Source organism: Ooceraea biroi, chromosome 7 (assembly GCF_003672135.1).
Source record: "Ooceraea biroi isolate clonal line C1 chromosome 7, Obir_v5.4, whole genome shotgun sequence".
Classification (NCBI taxonomy): Eukaryota; Metazoa; Arthropoda; class Insecta; order Hymenoptera; family Formicidae; genus Ooceraea; species Ooceraea biroi.
In genome coordinates this window covers 2,341,331-2,359,182 of record NC_039512.1, presented here as the reverse complement: position 1 = coordinate 2,359,182, position 17,852 = coordinate 2,341,331, and the positions used below count along the sequence as shown (strand labels likewise).

Sequence of the window (17,852 nt, the reverse complement as noted above, 5' to 3'; positions counted from 1 at the left end):
GCCACACAAACTGCAAAACATTTATATTAAGAACATTAATGTACGAGGTGACGTCACAATAAGCCGATAATAAAACTGTAAATTTTTTTGTCGTTTTTAACATAAAGTCGAGTTTCGCTCGGTATATTTCTTTGTATACTTTAATCGTGGAGAAGGATTTTTCATTCTATACAATCATTAAAGAGTAATTAGTACAGTAAGATCGACCAATTCCGCCGGTAATACAGACGACTCCAGGATCCCCTTAAGCGTTCTCGGAAACTATCGTATCGGATAGATTCTCATCGATTCCTTTCACTATTCCTCTCTCAGTGCTTTGCATTCGAATCGGAGGTATAGTTCGGTTTGATTTTCTCGATTTCAACGAGCAAACCGAAAAGATACGTACGTAGGTAGGACAATCGAGTGGAGCAAGCAGAATATATAATAGAGCTTCGCGTGCTCTAGGATCTAATCTAGCCGGTGTAAATGCTACTGTGACTCGTCATCGAAAACGAGCTTTCACGTCGACGGGACGAGGTTTAGATTTTTCTAGCTGTCGGAGCAGGGTCGCATACTCGAACGCAAATACGGCGCACGTTTACAAATATATGTTATCGAAATGCATTCATGTCTCTCTCGCGCCTCGTACAATTACGAACGCGGGGAGAAACGACGCGCCGCTCGACATTTATAGAAGATTACGAGACGTTAATTTTGTATATCACTGTATTATACGAGACGTGTAAAGAAGTGTGTGCCTTTGGACACGCGGTTAAGACAAGAGAAGGAAAAAGGTCAGAAGGAAAACGAGAAAAATACAAAATCTTGTTGTATGTTTATCGAATAAATCACCGGACGTTCTATATTATCGCTAAAATCCAACTTTCGGACACGGTGGCCTCGTCGCAAGGCCGACGAGCCCCGTTTCCCGAGAAAACGGAAGATGTTGTTTGTATTACATAGAGTTTATTACGATTTGCTATGTACGGTGGCTTGCCTATGTAAAACGAAAAGACGTTTTTTCGTATCAAAATGACAACTTTTCGAGAGAAAATCGGACTTTACTTACTTCGACTCACGTTTCCTGCAGCTTCCTCCAGCTGTTTCCAGCGAATTACCGCCCTTGTCCTCCAACTCCTCCAACGTCGCACCATTCACCTCCAGTCGTGACAAATTATTTTGTCCATATATAGATTTCTATGATGACGTAAAATATTTAACATTTTAACGGAAGCGACGTCCACGCCAGTCAACTCCCGCGAGGCCCTTGCGGGATAACTCGCGCGAGATTCTGTAATTTTCTAACTGTTTTTAACGTAAAATCGAAATTAATTTCTTATTTATTTTTAATAATATTTGAATTTATAAGAATAAATTAAAAATATAAAATAATATAAAATAAATGCGCACATTAAGGGGAAGCTGGAGTTGCTAGTGAACTATTTTTTCACTATAGCGATGGTAATTGCAGTTTCGAAAATTCTTTTTATTGCTCGTGCGGAATAAAAAATCCTTTTCCACAAATGAAGCATAGATAGAAAGAAAGCCCTGGAAAAAAGTTAGAAAAGACAAATGCAAGTTTTTAACTTTTTTCTATTTTGAATATAAAGTCCTGTAGAGCGGGCTTTCTTTCTATCTACACTTCATTTGTGGAAAAGGATTTTTTATTCCGCACGAGCAATAAAGAGAATTTTCGAAACTGCGATTACCATCGCTATAGTGAAAAAATAGTTCACTAGCAACTCCAGCTTCCCCTTAATTATCGATAAATTTCGTCAGTCTCTATTTTAGTTCCTCAAGACTGGGCTCTGGGCCTAGGCGGCGCAAAATCGTCCCTCACACGTTCATAAAAGCGAAGTGCCCGACTACTAGCGACAGTAGCGACTAGCAGCGACTCTATTGGAGCGTGCTTCGTTTCCGTTGTACATCATACCATTCTGATTGAGCTTTTCATCGGTCAACGGTTCGACCTGTGTAACAATTGTAAAAATGGCTATGCTGCCACCCAAAAAACGCGTCTGTTATTATTATGATAGTAAGTACTAAGAAAAAACAATTTTTGCTATGAAGATTTTCCTAGGGGAATGTCATCCGTCTGTATCTTTCGCCCCTGCATACTTCGTACATCACTTTCGAGTCGGTTCGTTCAGCTGCTTATCGGTTTGTTTTACATTTTATTGACGAACAGTATGATCAAGTAAAATTGATTCAATACGGCAAGTTGAAGTTTGTACACTTTTCATACGCAAAAATATAGTTTTCGCGGGGTTAAGGCGACAAACTCACAGCCATGTTCTCGGGCAACCGTAGTGGCGGCCATGCTGCCACATATCTTATGATTTCGAGCTATTCGCATTTATCACCAATAATTTCGCAATTCATTTGCGCATTTTAAAATGCTAGCTATTTATGTTACATGTAGAATTATAATTTATTTTTATTACGGAACGTTATTTTGTAATAAAAATGAATTAATATTGTAGTAAAAGTTGCACAATTATAAAAGGTATATCGCTGGATTTTGTGCAATTATTGATTAATAGGAACCATAATACGCTATTTTTTGAATATATTATGCTTTATTAAAGAATATTTTGCACGGAGATTGTTGCTTGAACAAGTATTGCTTGGGCTGATACGGTTTCTGTTGAGCAAAGTTTAGAGATTCTCAGTCGTACTCCGGCCTACCGTAACCTTAGTCGAAACGTTTTTCTTACCTATAACAATGTACCTAATGTTTTACAAGTATTACGTTAAGCCATTTATATACGTGTTCTTTCAAATTGTGTAGGCGATATCGGAAATTTTTATTATGGGCAAGGACATCCTATGAAACCCCATCGGATAAGAATGACACACAATTTACTCTTGAACTATGGTCTCTACAGAAAGATGGAGATATATGTAAGAATTTCTATGATTATTTTTTTATTCATACAGAAAATGTACTCTCTTTGTTATAGCAGTTATGCTTCATTAAAATTTTTCTCTATTTCATTCAGCGACCTCAAAAAGCCATGGCAGAAGAAATAACAAAGTTTCACAGTGATGATTACATCAGATTCTTAAGATCTATAAGGCCGGACAATATGTCAGATTACAACAAACAGATGCAACGATGTAAGATTTTATAGATTATAGGATGAGAATAGTTTTATTTCCGAAACTCAAGTGTCTAATTTACATTTCTTCAAATAGTTTATTCAAATAATTAATATCTCTTTCTTTGGGACAGTTAACGTTGGAGAAGATTGTCCGGTTTTCGATGGCTTGTACGAATTTTGTCAATTATCATCGGGTGGTTCCATAGCTGCTGCTGTAAAGCTTAACAAACAAGCCTCAGAAATATGCATCAACTGGGGCGGCGGCTTGCATCATGCCAAGAAGAGTGAGGCATCCGGGTTTTGTTACGTAAATGACATTGTTCTTGGAATCCTTGAATTATTGAAATATCATCAAAGAGTTTTGTACATTGATATTGATGTCCATCACGGTGATGGTGTCGAAGAGGCATTTTATACAACCGATAGAGTGATGACAGTCTCGTTTCACAAATACGGCGAATACTTCCCCGGAACTGGAGATCTTCGCGATATGGGAGCAGGAAAGGTAAGGAGAATATCAAACATAATTTTCATATATAGTTTAATTAAATGAATTATCAAATCATATCAAAAATAAAATGTCACTTTTATTTACTACCAGGGAAAATATTACGCTGTTAACATACCTTTGAGAGACGGCATGGACGATGAAAGCTACGAGTCAATATTCGTTCCCATTATTTCAAAAGTGATGGAGACTTTCCAGCCTTCGGCTGTCGTTCTGCAGTGTGGTGCTGACTCATTAACGGGTAAAATTTTTCAAAGCAGATTATTTATTGGGACGTTTGTCATGTAAACGTAAACTTGCAACGTTTTTAATGTAAGATATTAACTCGCGCAGGTGATCGTTTGGGTTGTTTCAACTTGACTGTGAGAGGTCATGGCAAGTGTGTGGAATTTGTGAAAAAATACAACTTGCCATTCCTTATGGTGGGAGGTGGCGGTTATACAATCAGAAATGTGTCCAGATGTTGGACGCACGAGACGTCCGTTGCTCTGGGATGTGAAATTGCAAATGAACTTCCATATAACGATTATTTTGAATATTTCGGTCCTGATTTTAAGCTGCATATTAGCCCTTCGAACATGACGAATCAAAATACTCCCGAATACCTCGAGAAAATTAAGTAAGTCTCTCTATCGTACATCCGTTTTGTAGGTGTACGTTATACGCAAATGATAATTGTTTTGGATCGTAGGACAAGGCTATTTGAGAATCTAAGAATGCTACCTCATGCGCCTGGTGTACAAGTTCAGGCAATCCCAGAGGACGGTGCTGTTATCGACGATTCGGAAGTCGAAGAGAAGATAAATCCGGACGAGAGATTGCCTCAGCGCGATTTGGATAAAAGGATACAACATGAGAACGAGTACAGCGACAGTGAAGATGAGGGAGAAGGTGGACGAAGGGATAATAGGTCGTACAAGGTATTTATATCTGTTATATTAATAATGTCTGGTAATTAAGGAATTTCGGAAATAAAATAAATTATTTATACATTTCCTTGTTAAAGGGGTCTAGGAAGCGACAGCGTTTGGAAAAGAATCAGGAGGTAGATATGCATGGCATGAATGTAAAGAAAGAAGACGATATAAAGCAGGAACCAAAAGGTATTACGTTGCATATAATACTTTCTTTTTATTTGATAAAAAAATTAATATTTGGAGGTATTCTAACCTGCACAATTCTTCGTTTCCTTAGAAAATGAAAAAGATGAGAAAGCAACTCCTATGACTGAAGAGGTGAAGAAGGATAGCGGAGCGAATGCTTGATGAACAATTCTTTCTACAGCTCTGCCAAAGTACAAAAGCTTTCATCTCGGCTAAGCATAACTAAACTCGTGATAATTTAGAATGAAGGGACGCGTTGATAGACTTTTTTATAAAGTTGTAGTTATGTAACAGGAGTATTACCAACTAACAATATCATTTATCAATGATACTTGCATAAACCTAATAATAGCCGAAGACAGGTACATGGAAAGCGAAGTATGTGGAAATGTAGAATAGTAATTATATTCGCCATGAAGCGAATCATTTATAATTACTACGAAAGTGAGGATAAAATACTAACTGATATTTAAAAGCTATGATAATACGAATTTTATATTAATTGTGTTTATACTTTTATATTGTGCAAGCTGTATAACTCTTTGCGTGCCCTTTTATTGGTACGCAAAAATAAAAATTATTATCTTATATTAAGATAAAAAGAAAATTTAAAAAAAACTATGGAAAATTATCTTGCATGTATTTACATATCTTATTAATCATTGAATCATCCTCCAGATCGCCAGTAGAAAGAAATTGCTGTAATAGTTTTTTTTTACATTAAATGAAGATATTTTCTAATTGATAACTATGGAAAAAGAGGTGTGGTCATTTTAGTTGGGTCTCCAGTTTTTTTACTACTTCCAGCAAAGTCTTCATCCGTACGTCGTCGTACAATCTTTTCTCCAGTTCCTCCAGTGCCGCTCCGCCTTGCATAAATTCCACCAAGTTATGGAAAGTTCCGTTCTGCAATCTGTGGTCGGTCACGCGATCCTGGTTATAATTGTACGTCCTGACTTTCTCATTCCTCAGCCGCGTTCCCATCTGCTTCTGCCGCAGCTCGCTCGTGAACGAAATCTGCTTGCTCGTCTGTTGCTCGTACAGCAAGCTCCTCAGCTTTACCATCGCCACGTCCTTGTTCTTAAATTGCGACCTTTCTTGCTGACACGTTACGCACAGTCCACTCGGCACGTGAACTATCCTTACTGCAGAATCTGTGGTGTTCACGTGCTGACCACCAGCACCCGACGCCCTCTTCGTCTCTATTATCAGATCCTTTTCGTTGATCACGATATCCACCTCCGACGGCGCCGGCAAGACCGCTACCGAGGCAGTACTCGTGTGAACCCGGCCTGACTTCTCTGTCGCTGGTATTCTCTGTACTCGATGAACACCTCCTTCGTACCTGAACTTGGAGACTTGATCGCCGGATATCATAAGGCTGCCGTGTCTAATGCCGTTAGTCTCGCTTGTTTCTGCATCTATCACGTCAAGAGTTAAACCTAAGTACTTGGCGTAGCCTATGTACATATCGAGTAAATCCTTAACAAACAACATTGCTTCTTGACCACCGACTCCTGCCACTACTTCAATAATAATGTCGTTGTACGACTCCTTGCACATATTGGTCAGTACTGTATTCAACAATCTTTCATCAAGTTTGTTCAGTTGTTCCTTGTACAATGTGTTCTCTTCCTCGACTAGCTTCTTCATCTCGACATCCTGCTTTGCTGCGAAGGAACACTTTCTTGTTAAACATCAGAAATAATAATTAATAATATTTAATAATTATTACACATGTATTAGCATCACCCTTATTATTATTATTATTATATTATATCACTTCATAAGACGATTATAAAAAAGTATGTTGTACATATTATTCACCTAGTTCTCGTAAACTCCTGATATCTTCTGTAAGTTGCACTCTCTCATTCAATAAACGGGAGGCGTTAAAATCGATAAAATCAAAATTGTGTTTCTGCCAAGACTCACTCTTGTATTCCTTCGCGAGATAATCTAAACATTTTCTGATTCTATCATTTAAAATGTTTGGGCTCCCATGTGCACTGCACAAACTTCTTGAAGCGACTCTCGGGTTAGTCAGCGGCAGTACACGTAGTTCGCAAACGTTCGATGATTTTACAAGCTTGCTGTATTGCCAGTAATTATCGAGCATACATTTTCGAATTAGCAGGGACATCGTGCAAGTTTCCGTCACCTCATCATACGAATGGAAAATCTTTAATCCTCCCTTATAGCAGACGCATCGACTGGCATCGATTCAATGTAGTCTGCTATCATCAGTAATGAAAACTTAAACTTGAAACTGCATAACCTGCATGATTTGCTGTGTCCAAAATCTATTTTGTATTTTTATAATGACCCTCGGCCTACTTGGCAAAAAGAATTCGATATTTTCTGTAATTCTTATCTTCTGATATTTAATCAATAATTAGGTTTGCTGATAGAAAATTTGAACGAAATTGTATATATCTTATAAATAAATAAATATGTTCATTAAAAAGATTATAAGAATTTTTATTACAAATTGATTTGATAAAGAATATATCAGGGGCGCGCGCGCCCACACACCACCACACACATACATGCATGCACGCATATACAAAATGATATAACATTTTTATTTAATATTTATATTAAAAAAGGACAGAGAATAATAGTAGTCGTTATCACATTCTACATTGGAAAAACATGTTTATTCTCCTATATGGGTGGTATTAAAGTCCATTCTTATATTACGATCTTAATATGATCTTAAAATAATTGTTAACCAATCAGATAGCTGTATTAATATCTGAAAGCTATACTAATTTCATCTCTTTATAGAATGAATTATAAAATCACTCTAATATGTTTCCTTGTATGCAAAATGAGTATAATTTACGGAATACACATCATATTTTTTGTTGCTAACACATCTTTTACTGCAGTCTTATATTAATTATATATATATATATACATTGATCATCCACGAAAATTATATTGATATTTTATTACACAGAATTAAAGATCAATTTTACAGATGAGGAAATAAGGAAGAAACTTCAAAATAAACACAGATGTAGAAGATATGCTAATAGGTTATATAAATACTTTTATTTAATTGAATTAATAGTTATAAAAGTTAATAATTATAAATGTTGCCAAACACGTCGTCAGGGGGTCTATTACGTATCTCTTCACGGAGCGAAAATGCGAAAAGTGAGCAAATTTACTAGGTGTTGACCAATTAAATTATAAATATTCTAGTAAATTTGCTCATTTTTCACATTTTCACTTCGTGAAGAGATACGTAATAGACCCCCAGGCTCTGCTCGCACCGAATCTTGATAACACAACATCTATGATCAAATTCTATCGTGTGCAGCGCTACCTCTGCAAGAAGTTTGCAACTTGTACGCGAGTGTGCGACGCCTGCGCGTACAGTTGGTTAGTGACGCTGTGTCCCGTTGGTGAGAGCCGCGGTCGGTCCGCGGTCCTCGTTTAATTCTGTATCAAGCGTTTCGTCAATTTACTCCTAATGGATCCCGCAAAAATGGCCATGCTGCCTCACAGCAGGAAACGCGTCTGCTACTATTACGACAGTAAGTTATCAAGAAAATTATCGCGTTTCGCGAAACCGCGAAAACACGCACGGGGAGTTTGTCGAAATGTGTTTGCGCCGTTTACACTTGCGACGCGTTTCTCACGTACAACTTAGCTCGTGTTATCGCTCGACTGTTTCGTGCTGAGCGTAAGAAAGTTAAAGCACGACCGTTATCGCGCGTTGCTCGAAACTTTGCACGCGTCTCGGGCTTAGCAGTACGATTTTTGCGGCGTTAAGGCGAGAGATTCCCAGCCGTAATTTCGCGCGACCGTAGCGAAGCATAAGCGTCCGCCATTGTCTATATGTATGTACGGTCGTATGTTATACGTACTAATAATATATCATATGTAATGATAATTTTAATTATTTTATATTTACAAAACAATAAGTTTTCTCTATTTTGAGGAAATATTTGTTACAAAAACGAAAGAGGAAGGTTGAAGTCGGGGATGATTATAGGTTAGAGTACCAACTAAATCAACGGAATTTATGAGATTATTGACTAATACAAACTGAAATACTTCATTTTTCGAATGTATTTTACGCTGGCCGAAATTCGTTTTAACGGAAATAAGTATTTCAACTAATCTTGCGTGGTATAATATGGTTTTTCGCGAGGAAAGCGTCAGAGACTTGCTACGTGTGCTCCGCGACGCCGTAATTTCAGCCGAAAGTTTCGTCAACGATAGCGAAGCGTTTGATGATTTTGAAGATCACGTCGATCCATGCATATGTTTTCAATGTGTTCAGGTGATATCGGAAATTATTATTATGGCCAAGGACACCCTATGAAACCACATCGGATACGAATGACACACAATTTACTCCTAAATTATGGTCTTTATAGGAAGATGGAAATATATGTAAGAATTCCTTAGGGATTACATTTTATTCATATATAAATATACTTTTCTTGTTACTCTAACCATATCTGCTCTTGCACACTTGCACGCTCTTCCATATGCTCTTTAGTGTAATAAAATATTTTCATATTATTGTTCCGAATACAACTTTACGTTACGTTTTAGCGGCCTCATAAAGCTACAGCGGATGAAATGACAAAGTTCCATAGCGACGAGTACATTAGATTCCTGAGATCCATAAGACCAGATAACATGTCGGAGTACAATAAACAGATGCAACGATGTAAGATATTATTAGACAATAATAATTTTATTAATTACTTAGTGAGTAAAAGTGGCTAACATTTCTTCTTTCCTTCTTGGATAGTCAATGTAGGAGAAGATTGCCCGGTTTTCGATGGCTTGTACGAGTTTTGTCAATTATCAGCCGGTGGGTCTGTAGCTGCTGCTGTAAAGCTTAACAAGCAAGCTTCGGAAATCTGTATCAATTGGGGTGGTGGCTTGCACCACGCTAAAAAAAGCGAAGCATCAGGATTCTGTTACGTAAACGACATTGTACTGGGGATCCTGGAATTGTTGAAATATCATCAGAGAGTTTTATACATTGATATCGATGTCCATCACGGCGATGGTGTAGAAGAAGCTTTTTATACGACAGATCGAGTGATGACCGTCTCGTTTCACAAGTATGGCGAATACTTCCCTGGCACTGGAGATCTGCGGGACATGGGTGCAGGAAAGGTAGAAAATTTATTAACAGATAAATTCCTTATTAATAAACCTTATTCTTTGTCGATATCAAAATTATTCTTAAATATATATGTAATTAATAGGGAAAGTATTATGCTGTTAACATACCTTTGAGAGATGGTATGGACGATGAAAGTTACGAGTCAATATTTGTCCCCATTATTTCAAAAGTGATGGAGACTTTCCAACCCTCTGCTGTTGTCTTGCAATGTGGTGCTGATTCATTAACGGGTAAAATTACTTGAAGCAAATCATAGTCATTATAAAATAACAAATTATGTCGATTAATCATATACATATTATATATGTATTAATCAATACAGGCGATCGTTTGGGTTGCTTCAACTTGACTGTAAGGGGTCACGGAAAATGTGTGGAATTTGTGAAAAAGTACAATTTGCCTTTCTTGATGGTTGGTGGTGGTGGATACACGATTAGAAACGTGTCCAGATGTTGGACGTACGAGACGTCCGTAGCTCTGGGATGTGAAATTGCAAATGAACTTCCATATAACGATTATTTTGAATATTTCGGTCCTGATTTTAAACTGCATATCAGCCCTTCGAACATGGCGAATCAAAATACTCCCGAATATCTCGAGAAAATAAAGTAAATAATCTTGTTTTATGCCTAATGTGTATATATATATGCGTGTACATTATGTAGAAACTTATATAATTGTATTTAATCGTAGAACGAGACTGTTTGAAAATCTAAGAATGCTACCTCATGCACCTGGTGTACAAGTTCAGGCAATCCCAGAGGACGGCGCGGTTATCGAAGATTCGGAAGCCGAAGAGAAGATAAATCCGGACGAAAGATTGCCGCAGCGCGATTTGGATAAAAGAATACAACATGAGAACGAGTACAGCGACAGCGAAGATGAAGGAGAAAGTGGACGAAGGGATAATAGATCGTACAAGGTATAATTTTTATTATACTAATCTGATATTTATTGCATATTACTAGTTGCAGGAAAGTTGAAGATATGCATGTAGTAAAAATGTTTTTATATTTTTTTAAAGGGATCAAGAAAGCGACCACGTTTAGAAAAAGGGCAGGAGGCTATGGATATTGATATAAAGAAAGAAGACGATATCAAGTCCGAGCCAAAAGGTAATCCACTTTTTTCGCCTTACATATTAATACACCGGAAGATGTGATAATGTAGGATAAGATGTAATAATGATACATTTTCCTTTAGATAATGAAAAAGACGAGAAAACGAATCCTACAAATGAGGACTCGAAGAAGGACAGTGGGGCGAATCCCTGATAAATAGCTGTCTCCGAAGGTCGCCTGAATAAATGGAAAAATTCTTATTTCATTTAAGTATAAATAAGCTTATAGATAATTTTCAAGTGACAGCGGTATATTTGCGTGAATGTGGTGCGTAGACATCTGCTGTCTCCACCTCGTTTCGTAATTTGAAATCATTCTTATACTTTTATGATCGAAAACTTAAAAAAAAATCTTTAACTCTCTTTAGAAATATTGGATTTACGACGACGTTGTCTCTGTCGAAATTGATTACGCATAGGCGTGCATGTAGCTTAGAAAGCACTGCAATTTTTAAAAGTAGATGGTTGAAAATCTCGAGATGTACGACTTCTCTCAAATCGGCACATTCTTCTAAGAGATGACCGCACAAAAGTAACTTAAACCTTCGTATATTCGCAGTACTTTCTTAGATCTCGTTTTCAGGATTTTATCATATGACTACAATTTTGTTTTATATATATATATATATATATATATATATATATATATATATATGCTCGTTACGTATATATACAGCGTGCCGTTTTAATGCATCACGAAAATAAATCAAATTTCGTGAATCTAAGATCCTCGTGTGAGTTATTCGTATGTTTTAGGATTTTATATAAACTCGCATTAGTCGCAACGGATCTTGAAGTCGGGTAATATCGATATCGATAATCAGTTCAAGACACTGACGCGATACTCTATCGCTCCTGTACCGCAATCAAATTTACGAACGAGATGCATAGCATTGCATACATATATATGTATATAAACTTCTATACATATATCGCCAGTCGCGTGCGGTTTGTTCATGCGCGATTATCGCAATTTCCGATGTCTTCTTAGTTATCGCTCGCGATAGACTGAGCTACAGATAGAAGTAAATATGCAGTTTATATGAAACGACAGTTTTTAATCAACTGAGTTTGGGAAAATCATGAATTGATGAATATACTATACTATGTTCGCTTCCTAATCTTGTACATAATATATAGAAATTAATCTTGAACAGAAGAAACTCTTGCACATAACGACACCATGATTTTTTGACGAAAAGAATGTAAAGCATTTTATTATACACTACTTAAAAGATCAATCGGTATTTCTAGTCACTTTTCTGGCTCGATACTATCTGATCAGTCATATTGAATATTCTTGATTTATCTCGACTAGCCACAAATGAACGGAAATAGATATTTACATTTCGTTGCATTTTTTACTAGTACATTTTTCTATTAAAAAATAATGCATTGTAAATCAATTTTTCAACCTTGATTGAAGCCGGAGAAGTGTCTAAAAGAAAAATATCCTAAGTTTTGAGTAGTATATATGCAAAGAAGAAACAAAACTGGAAAAAGGAAAATGAAATTAAGATGAAATCAGAACAGCCGAAGAATTATGTACATCGTTCGCAACTTGTAGTTTTAGAATTTAATCATATATATAAGACAAAATTAATTTAAGAGAAAATTATAGGAAAATTATTTGTGTATTGATCTCTGATAATGAAAATTCGAGGTTGTGACGTCACTTTAGGTTCATTAATAAAATTTTAGCTTGCCATTCTTTACAATCCAAGGCAGGATTTGTGATAAAGTGTTTTTGTTACAATATTATTTACATTAATATTTATTAATAATATTTACTACAGTAAATATTTTCTAGAAAAATATTTTTGTTACAAAAGATTTGTCACAAATTCTTCCTTCAAGCTAGAAATTGTCATATACTCCTGCAAGACTTTCGTACGAAGGCAATAATTATATATTCACAGTTTTATGTATGTACATGGATTATATACATATTTTTCGTAGTACGAAGCATGATGTAAGTATACATCATCATCATTATCATCATCATGGTATGATGAAGATACGATCAGATTGAAAAGCGACGACTCTCGAGTTTACGTGTAATAAGCTGTAACGATAGATCGACATACATTACACATATAAATCCAAAATGGCATTGCGCATACTTTATGTAAGTCGGTCCGAGATAAATCAAGTATTATATATTTATGTTCACTTCACCATAAGAATACATATATAGACATTTTTAACTATTTGTAATAAAAAATAAAGAAATCTATATGTGTAGCTCTGCGTCAACTTATTATAAATTTTCTTGCGGATACGAAGAAATATAAAATCCTGGAATATAAAGAATTCTTAATCAATTAAAAAATTCAAAAACAGAATAAAATTAACACGAGAATATAAAAATAATCTATATCATAAGTTGCGTGTTTGCGTGTATACGAATGAAATAATGTAGACAACAAATTGCCGCTTTCAAAATATTTGTACAAAATCCAAGATGGTAGTTGTTGCGGGAAGCCGGCGGACGTCCTTGTCACTGGTATTATCCACGAGGCACTGCATCACGAAAACGTGACGCACAGTAATAGTAGACGATGATAAAAATCTTAGGGCGACTGATATCCCGCGAATATTAGAGTCACGAATGCGCGACATTTTTCGGCCACTTGGCGAAAGTCTAACCTCACCGTCGAAAGGGGGGAAAGCCAAGAGTTCGCTTAATTTATGCTCGTACATGGAGCAATTACTCATGCGTGGCGGCGAGTAGCGCAACATTGCGCTACGTCTCTCGTTGGTAGAACCATCTGTCACAGTAAATTTGCAACTAACTCGTCCTCGACTAAGTTCCTCTCGACTTGCAGAAGCTCCGAGATGCGGACCTCGAGGGAACCTTGTTGTACGGCGCGTCGGATATGCAGTAAAGGAAATAATTTATAACGCAAGATAATCATCAGGATGATGTCCCAAACGTCACACGTGATGACGCTCGCCAACAGCATTATCGGCGTGAGCGTCCTGGCGATGCCCTTTTGCTTCAAACAGTGCGGCATCCTGCTGGCCGTGCTGATGTTGTTGCTGTGCAGCACCATGTCCCGATTGGCCTGTCACTTCCTCGTCAAATCGGCCGTGATATCGAGAAGACGCAACTTCGAATTGCTCGCCTTCCATGCGTTTGGCCATATGGGAAAGTTCCTGGCGGAGCTTTTCATCATTGGCTTCATGTTGGGCACGTGCATCGCCTACTTCGTCGTTGTCGGCGATCTGGGACCACAGATAATTGGAAAAGTGATTAACAAGGTGCCGGCAGACATTCGCACTAGTTTGCTAATTATCACCGGAGTCTTTATCGTTCTGCCTCTGGGATTACTCCGTAATATCGATAGTCTGTCTAGCATTTGTACTGCTACTATCGTCTTCTACCTCTGTCTTGTACTAAAGGTATAATAACAGAGTTATCGTTCATAAAGATATACGTAAGTCATTAAAATACTAATTATGTCTGGTTTACATGTTTGCTCAATTAACAGATAATGAATGAATCGACTGCACATGTCTTTGCGGGAGAGTGGATCGATAACGTTAATTACTGGAGACCAGCTGGTATCCTTCAGTGCCTGCCAATATTTTCCATGGCGCTCTTCTGCCAGACGCAACTGTTTGAAATATACGAGACCATTCCAAATGTATCCTTGGAGAAGATGAACGACGTTGTACGGGGTGCATTAAATATATGTACTCTCGTGTACATGTGCGTTGGCTTGTTCGGCTACGTCGCATTCTATACTCAATCGTTCGCAGGTAACTTCACGGAACTTGCATGCAACGCGCAGTGAGCGGCCTGTCACGTCGTGCCACGTTCTTGTTTTACCGTTGCTCTTACTTCGCAGGAAACATCTTGCTGAGTTTCGAGCCTAGCGTCGTGTCGGAGCTGATTAAGCTGGGATTCGTATTCTCGCTCGCGTTCAGTTTCCCTCTAGTCATTTTCCCATGTCGCGCGAGCCTGAACTCACTCTTGTTTCGTCGGGTATGTGTACATACCTTGCAAAGTAAAGGTGTATGTCAGTTCTCGGTATCAACCATGAGCTTTCTAACTGTTCGTATATTTCCCTCCGCACCAGGCACATACTCACGAGCCGTCTGTCAATTATTTGCCAGAATCGAGATTCCGGTGCCTCACTATCGCGATAGTCGCTATCTCTCTGGTTATCGGCATTTTAGTGCCGAACATAGAGTTCGTCCTTGGCATCGTAGGATCGACAATCGGCGTGATGATTTGCTTGATATTCCCCGCTGCATTTTTTGTCTCCATAAGCAGCAGAAATACTAACGAGAGACTGTTGGCACAGGTAAAACACGTTTTTTACGAGGATTTTATACAATGTTTATATGATTGCACAGCAATCGATTTATATGACCGTACCTTTAGGGCATTTTGTTCATTGGCGTTTGGATCATGGTTCTTGGTACGTATGCCAATTTGTACGCTATGGAACAATCCACAAGTGCGAAATTAGCCGCTGCGACAAGTAAGCCGCCAAACCAGATCAATAATCTGCCATTAAATGTAATTAAGAACGATCTACACGTCATTCCCGATGGTCCCAATTTGGAACTCATTCCACTGGCTAAAGGTATGATGTCACGCATACTTATAATTCACTTTTAATATAATCAGAATTAATGTCACATTTTATTTCACAGATAAAATTAACAAAGAACCCGAGGTAAATGTACTCGACAAAGAATCCGATTTAAAGGCGAAAGACGTTCGACAAGAACCGCCAATCCCCGTGGAACGAGTGCTTATCACCGAAAAACCTGATAAAATAGCGGCAGGCACTTTTGTGCCAGAAATAAAAAATGTAATTGAAACGATGAAAGCTTTAAACGGAAATTTAAATATACAATCACAAGTGATCGTGAATACAGACATTGCTAAAGTTGATGAATCCGTTGTCACATTGAAGTCGGAAGAGAAGATAAAACTAATCGAAGAAAAGGAACACGCTATAGATTTGCAGAAAAGTGACAATCTCATTAATTTGGACGCGATAAAGAAGGAGGAGTCGGAGTTGGCGGCTGATGGAGACGTCGCTAATGCCAGAGCGGCGGAGCGGCATGAACAACTCAGGAAAACGCTGGAAAAGCACAAGCAGGAGCAACGTCAGATGATGCAGGAGCAAAAGGAGATTTTGAAGGACATCAAAGAACAGAAACAGGAATTTGAGAGAGAGAAACAGAGAATGGCGAAGGATACTCAGGAGATACTCAGGAAAAATGAGAAAAAAGTTGAAATTAATGTGAAGGAAGATGCTTTGCCGAAAACCGAAAACAATTTAAGAGATAGCGATAAAAGAGCTGAGGAGAATAACGAGATCGGTCTTGAAAAAAGTAATAAAAAAGTTTCGGAAGAGAAAGAACGGAGTGTAGTGGACGAATTAAAATTAAATGAACAACAAAAGCTGGACGAGAGTAATAATGCAAATATCGCGGTAGAGAATAGCGAGAAAAAGTTAGATTTGATTCAGGAAATTCCTCATAACAAAATCGTAGGAGAATCGCAGAAGATATCAGAAAATGCGGCAGATAAAACTCTTTCCGTGGAAAAGACTGTTGCCGACCGCCAAGCGTTTGCAGGATCAGCGTTGCAAAAGGAAAAACAAGAAGGCGAAACAAAAGTAGGGATAATAGAATCCAATAATTCGGACAATTTGAAGAGTCCTATCGTGAATGTTTTGTCAAAGGGAGTTTTACAAAGATCCATCGCGGAAGAAGGACCGCTGAGGGAAAGCGACGATCATCAGACGAAGGAGGAAAAGAGAGAACTTCTTCTCGCGAATGAAGTTATAAATGCATCGGACAAATCGCAAGCTAAGCTGGACAGATTCTCTGTACCTGTGGCACTAAAAATGACGAATCAATCGAACTTGGACAAGATAGTTGCTCCGTCGAAGAACAAGAGTGAACCAGAGATTCTTGCTATACGCAGGGATATTTTGGCGAACGAACGTGAGAAGAGGGACGTCGATGCGACAATGAGTGCGAACGACACAAAAGTCAGCAGCAATCATTTATCTGAAAAATCCGAATTTCTCGTCGGAGATGCTAACGATCCTGAGACTTGCTCGAAGGAAGAGAAAGCGAAAAAATCGGAAACCGAGAAGCAATCTGAAAAGCGGATACCCAAGTTGAGTACAACCGAAGCGCCTCTGATTAAAACGAACGTATATTTGTCTGAGCAAGGAATAACGAAAACGTTGTCTATAGATACGCATGTTGCTTCGAAGGTGGAGTACGCGAATGTGAAACAGAGAGACTTGAAGGCTTTAAATCATAAGGACAATATAGAAATATGAAAGTACCTAATGATCCGAAGCAGTAGGATTCATGGCATAATAAAGTCAAACCTGTTTATAACTCGCAGATTATATTTCCAGTTGCGTATTGAGTGTGCGTTATTATTTATATTAATAATTATAGTTGGATTAAATTATTGTTAAATTTTAAACAACCTGAATTTCGCAAACATTTGCTGGCGTACTTGTGAGGATATAACGGAATACATATTATATATATATATATATATATATAATGCTTGCGCGTATGCATTATTTATTATTTATATTAATAATTATAGTTGGATTAAATTATTGTTAAATTTTAAACAACCTGAATTTCGCAAAACTTTAACGGAATACATATTATATATATATTTTGTTTGCGTGTATGCACAGTGCGTATCTGAATGTGATGTATTTATGGTGCATGACTGCTGTATATTTTCTAAACTATTTTTATGTAGCATAAGGATTGTAAAGAAATAACGGATACTAGGTTAAGAAATCTGTATAAGACCAAATATAAAGCATATTTTTACACTGCATTTTGTGTCACTTAAAAAAAA

At 37.5% G+C, this 17,852-nt stretch overlaps 4 protein-coding genes across 7 annotated transcripts; 3 read left to right on the top strand and 1 right to left on the bottom strand.

Moving 5' to 3' along the window:
• The first annotated feature begins 1,836 nt into the window (after window positions 1–1,836).
• Window positions 1,837–5,315, top strand: LOC105277637 (histone deacetylase Rpd3). The gene is made up of 9 exons (XM_011336145.2): window positions 1,837–2,017; window positions 2,774–2,886; window positions 2,985–3,102; window positions 3,218–3,591; window positions 3,688–3,835; window positions 3,928–4,213; window positions 4,286–4,514; window positions 4,601–4,697; window positions 4,789–5,315. Exons 1-9 carry the CDS (start codon window positions 1,972–1,974, stop codon window positions 4,857–4,859), a joined length of 1,482 nt encoding a protein of 493 aa, XP_011334447.1. The 5' UTR covers window positions 1,837–1,971; the 3' UTR covers window positions 4,860–5,315.
• Window positions 4,703–7,313, bottom strand: LOC105277636 (peptide chain release factor 1-like, mitochondrial). The gene is made up of 2 exons (XM_011336144.3): window positions 6,525–7,313; window positions 4,703–6,367 (listed from the first exon to the last, which is right to left on the bottom strand). The coding sequence occupies exons 1-2, from the start codon at window positions 6,838–6,840 to the stop codon at window positions 5,466–5,468; spliced, it is 1,218 nt and encodes a 405-aa protein (XP_011334446.1). The 5' UTR covers window positions 6,841–7,313; the 3' UTR covers window positions 4,703–5,465.
• An 868-nt stretch (window positions 7,314–8,181) lies between these two features.
• On the top strand, window positions 8,182–11,176 carry LOC105277638 (histone deacetylase Rpd3). Its single transcript, XM_011336146.3, has 9 exons — window positions 8,182–8,245; window positions 8,998–9,110; window positions 9,276–9,393; window positions 9,478–9,851; window positions 9,944–10,091; window positions 10,184–10,469; window positions 10,555–10,783; window positions 10,886–10,976; window positions 11,065–11,176. Exons 1-9 carry the CDS (start codon window positions 8,182–8,184, stop codon window positions 11,133–11,135), a joined length of 1,494 nt encoding a protein of 497 aa, XP_011334448.1. The 3' UTR covers window positions 11,136–11,176.
• Window positions 11,177–11,464: 288 nt separating this feature from the next.
• Window positions 11,465–17,829, top strand: LOC105277640 (putative sodium-coupled neutral amino acid transporter 10). 4 transcript variants are annotated; one of them, XM_011336151.3, is made up of 7 exons: window positions 11,465–13,487; window positions 13,810–14,386; window positions 14,476–14,746; window positions 14,836–14,972; window positions 15,067–15,294; window positions 15,375–15,579; window positions 15,650–17,829. In XM_011336151.3, the coding sequence occupies exons 2-7, from the start codon at window positions 13,904–13,906 to the stop codon at window positions 17,302–17,304; spliced, it is 2,979 nt and encodes a 992-aa protein (XP_011334453.1). In that variant the 5' UTR covers window positions 11,465–13,487; window positions 13,810–13,903; the 3' UTR covers window positions 17,305–17,829. The 4 variants fall into 4 exon arrangements, with proteins under 4 accessions (XP_011334453.1, XP_011334452.1, XP_011334451.1 ...); XM_011336150.3 differs by having other exon boundaries at window positions 11,465–13,519; XM_011336149.3 differs by having other exon boundaries at window positions 11,465–13,738.
• The last annotated feature ends 23 nt before the right edge of the window (window positions 17,830–17,852 follow it).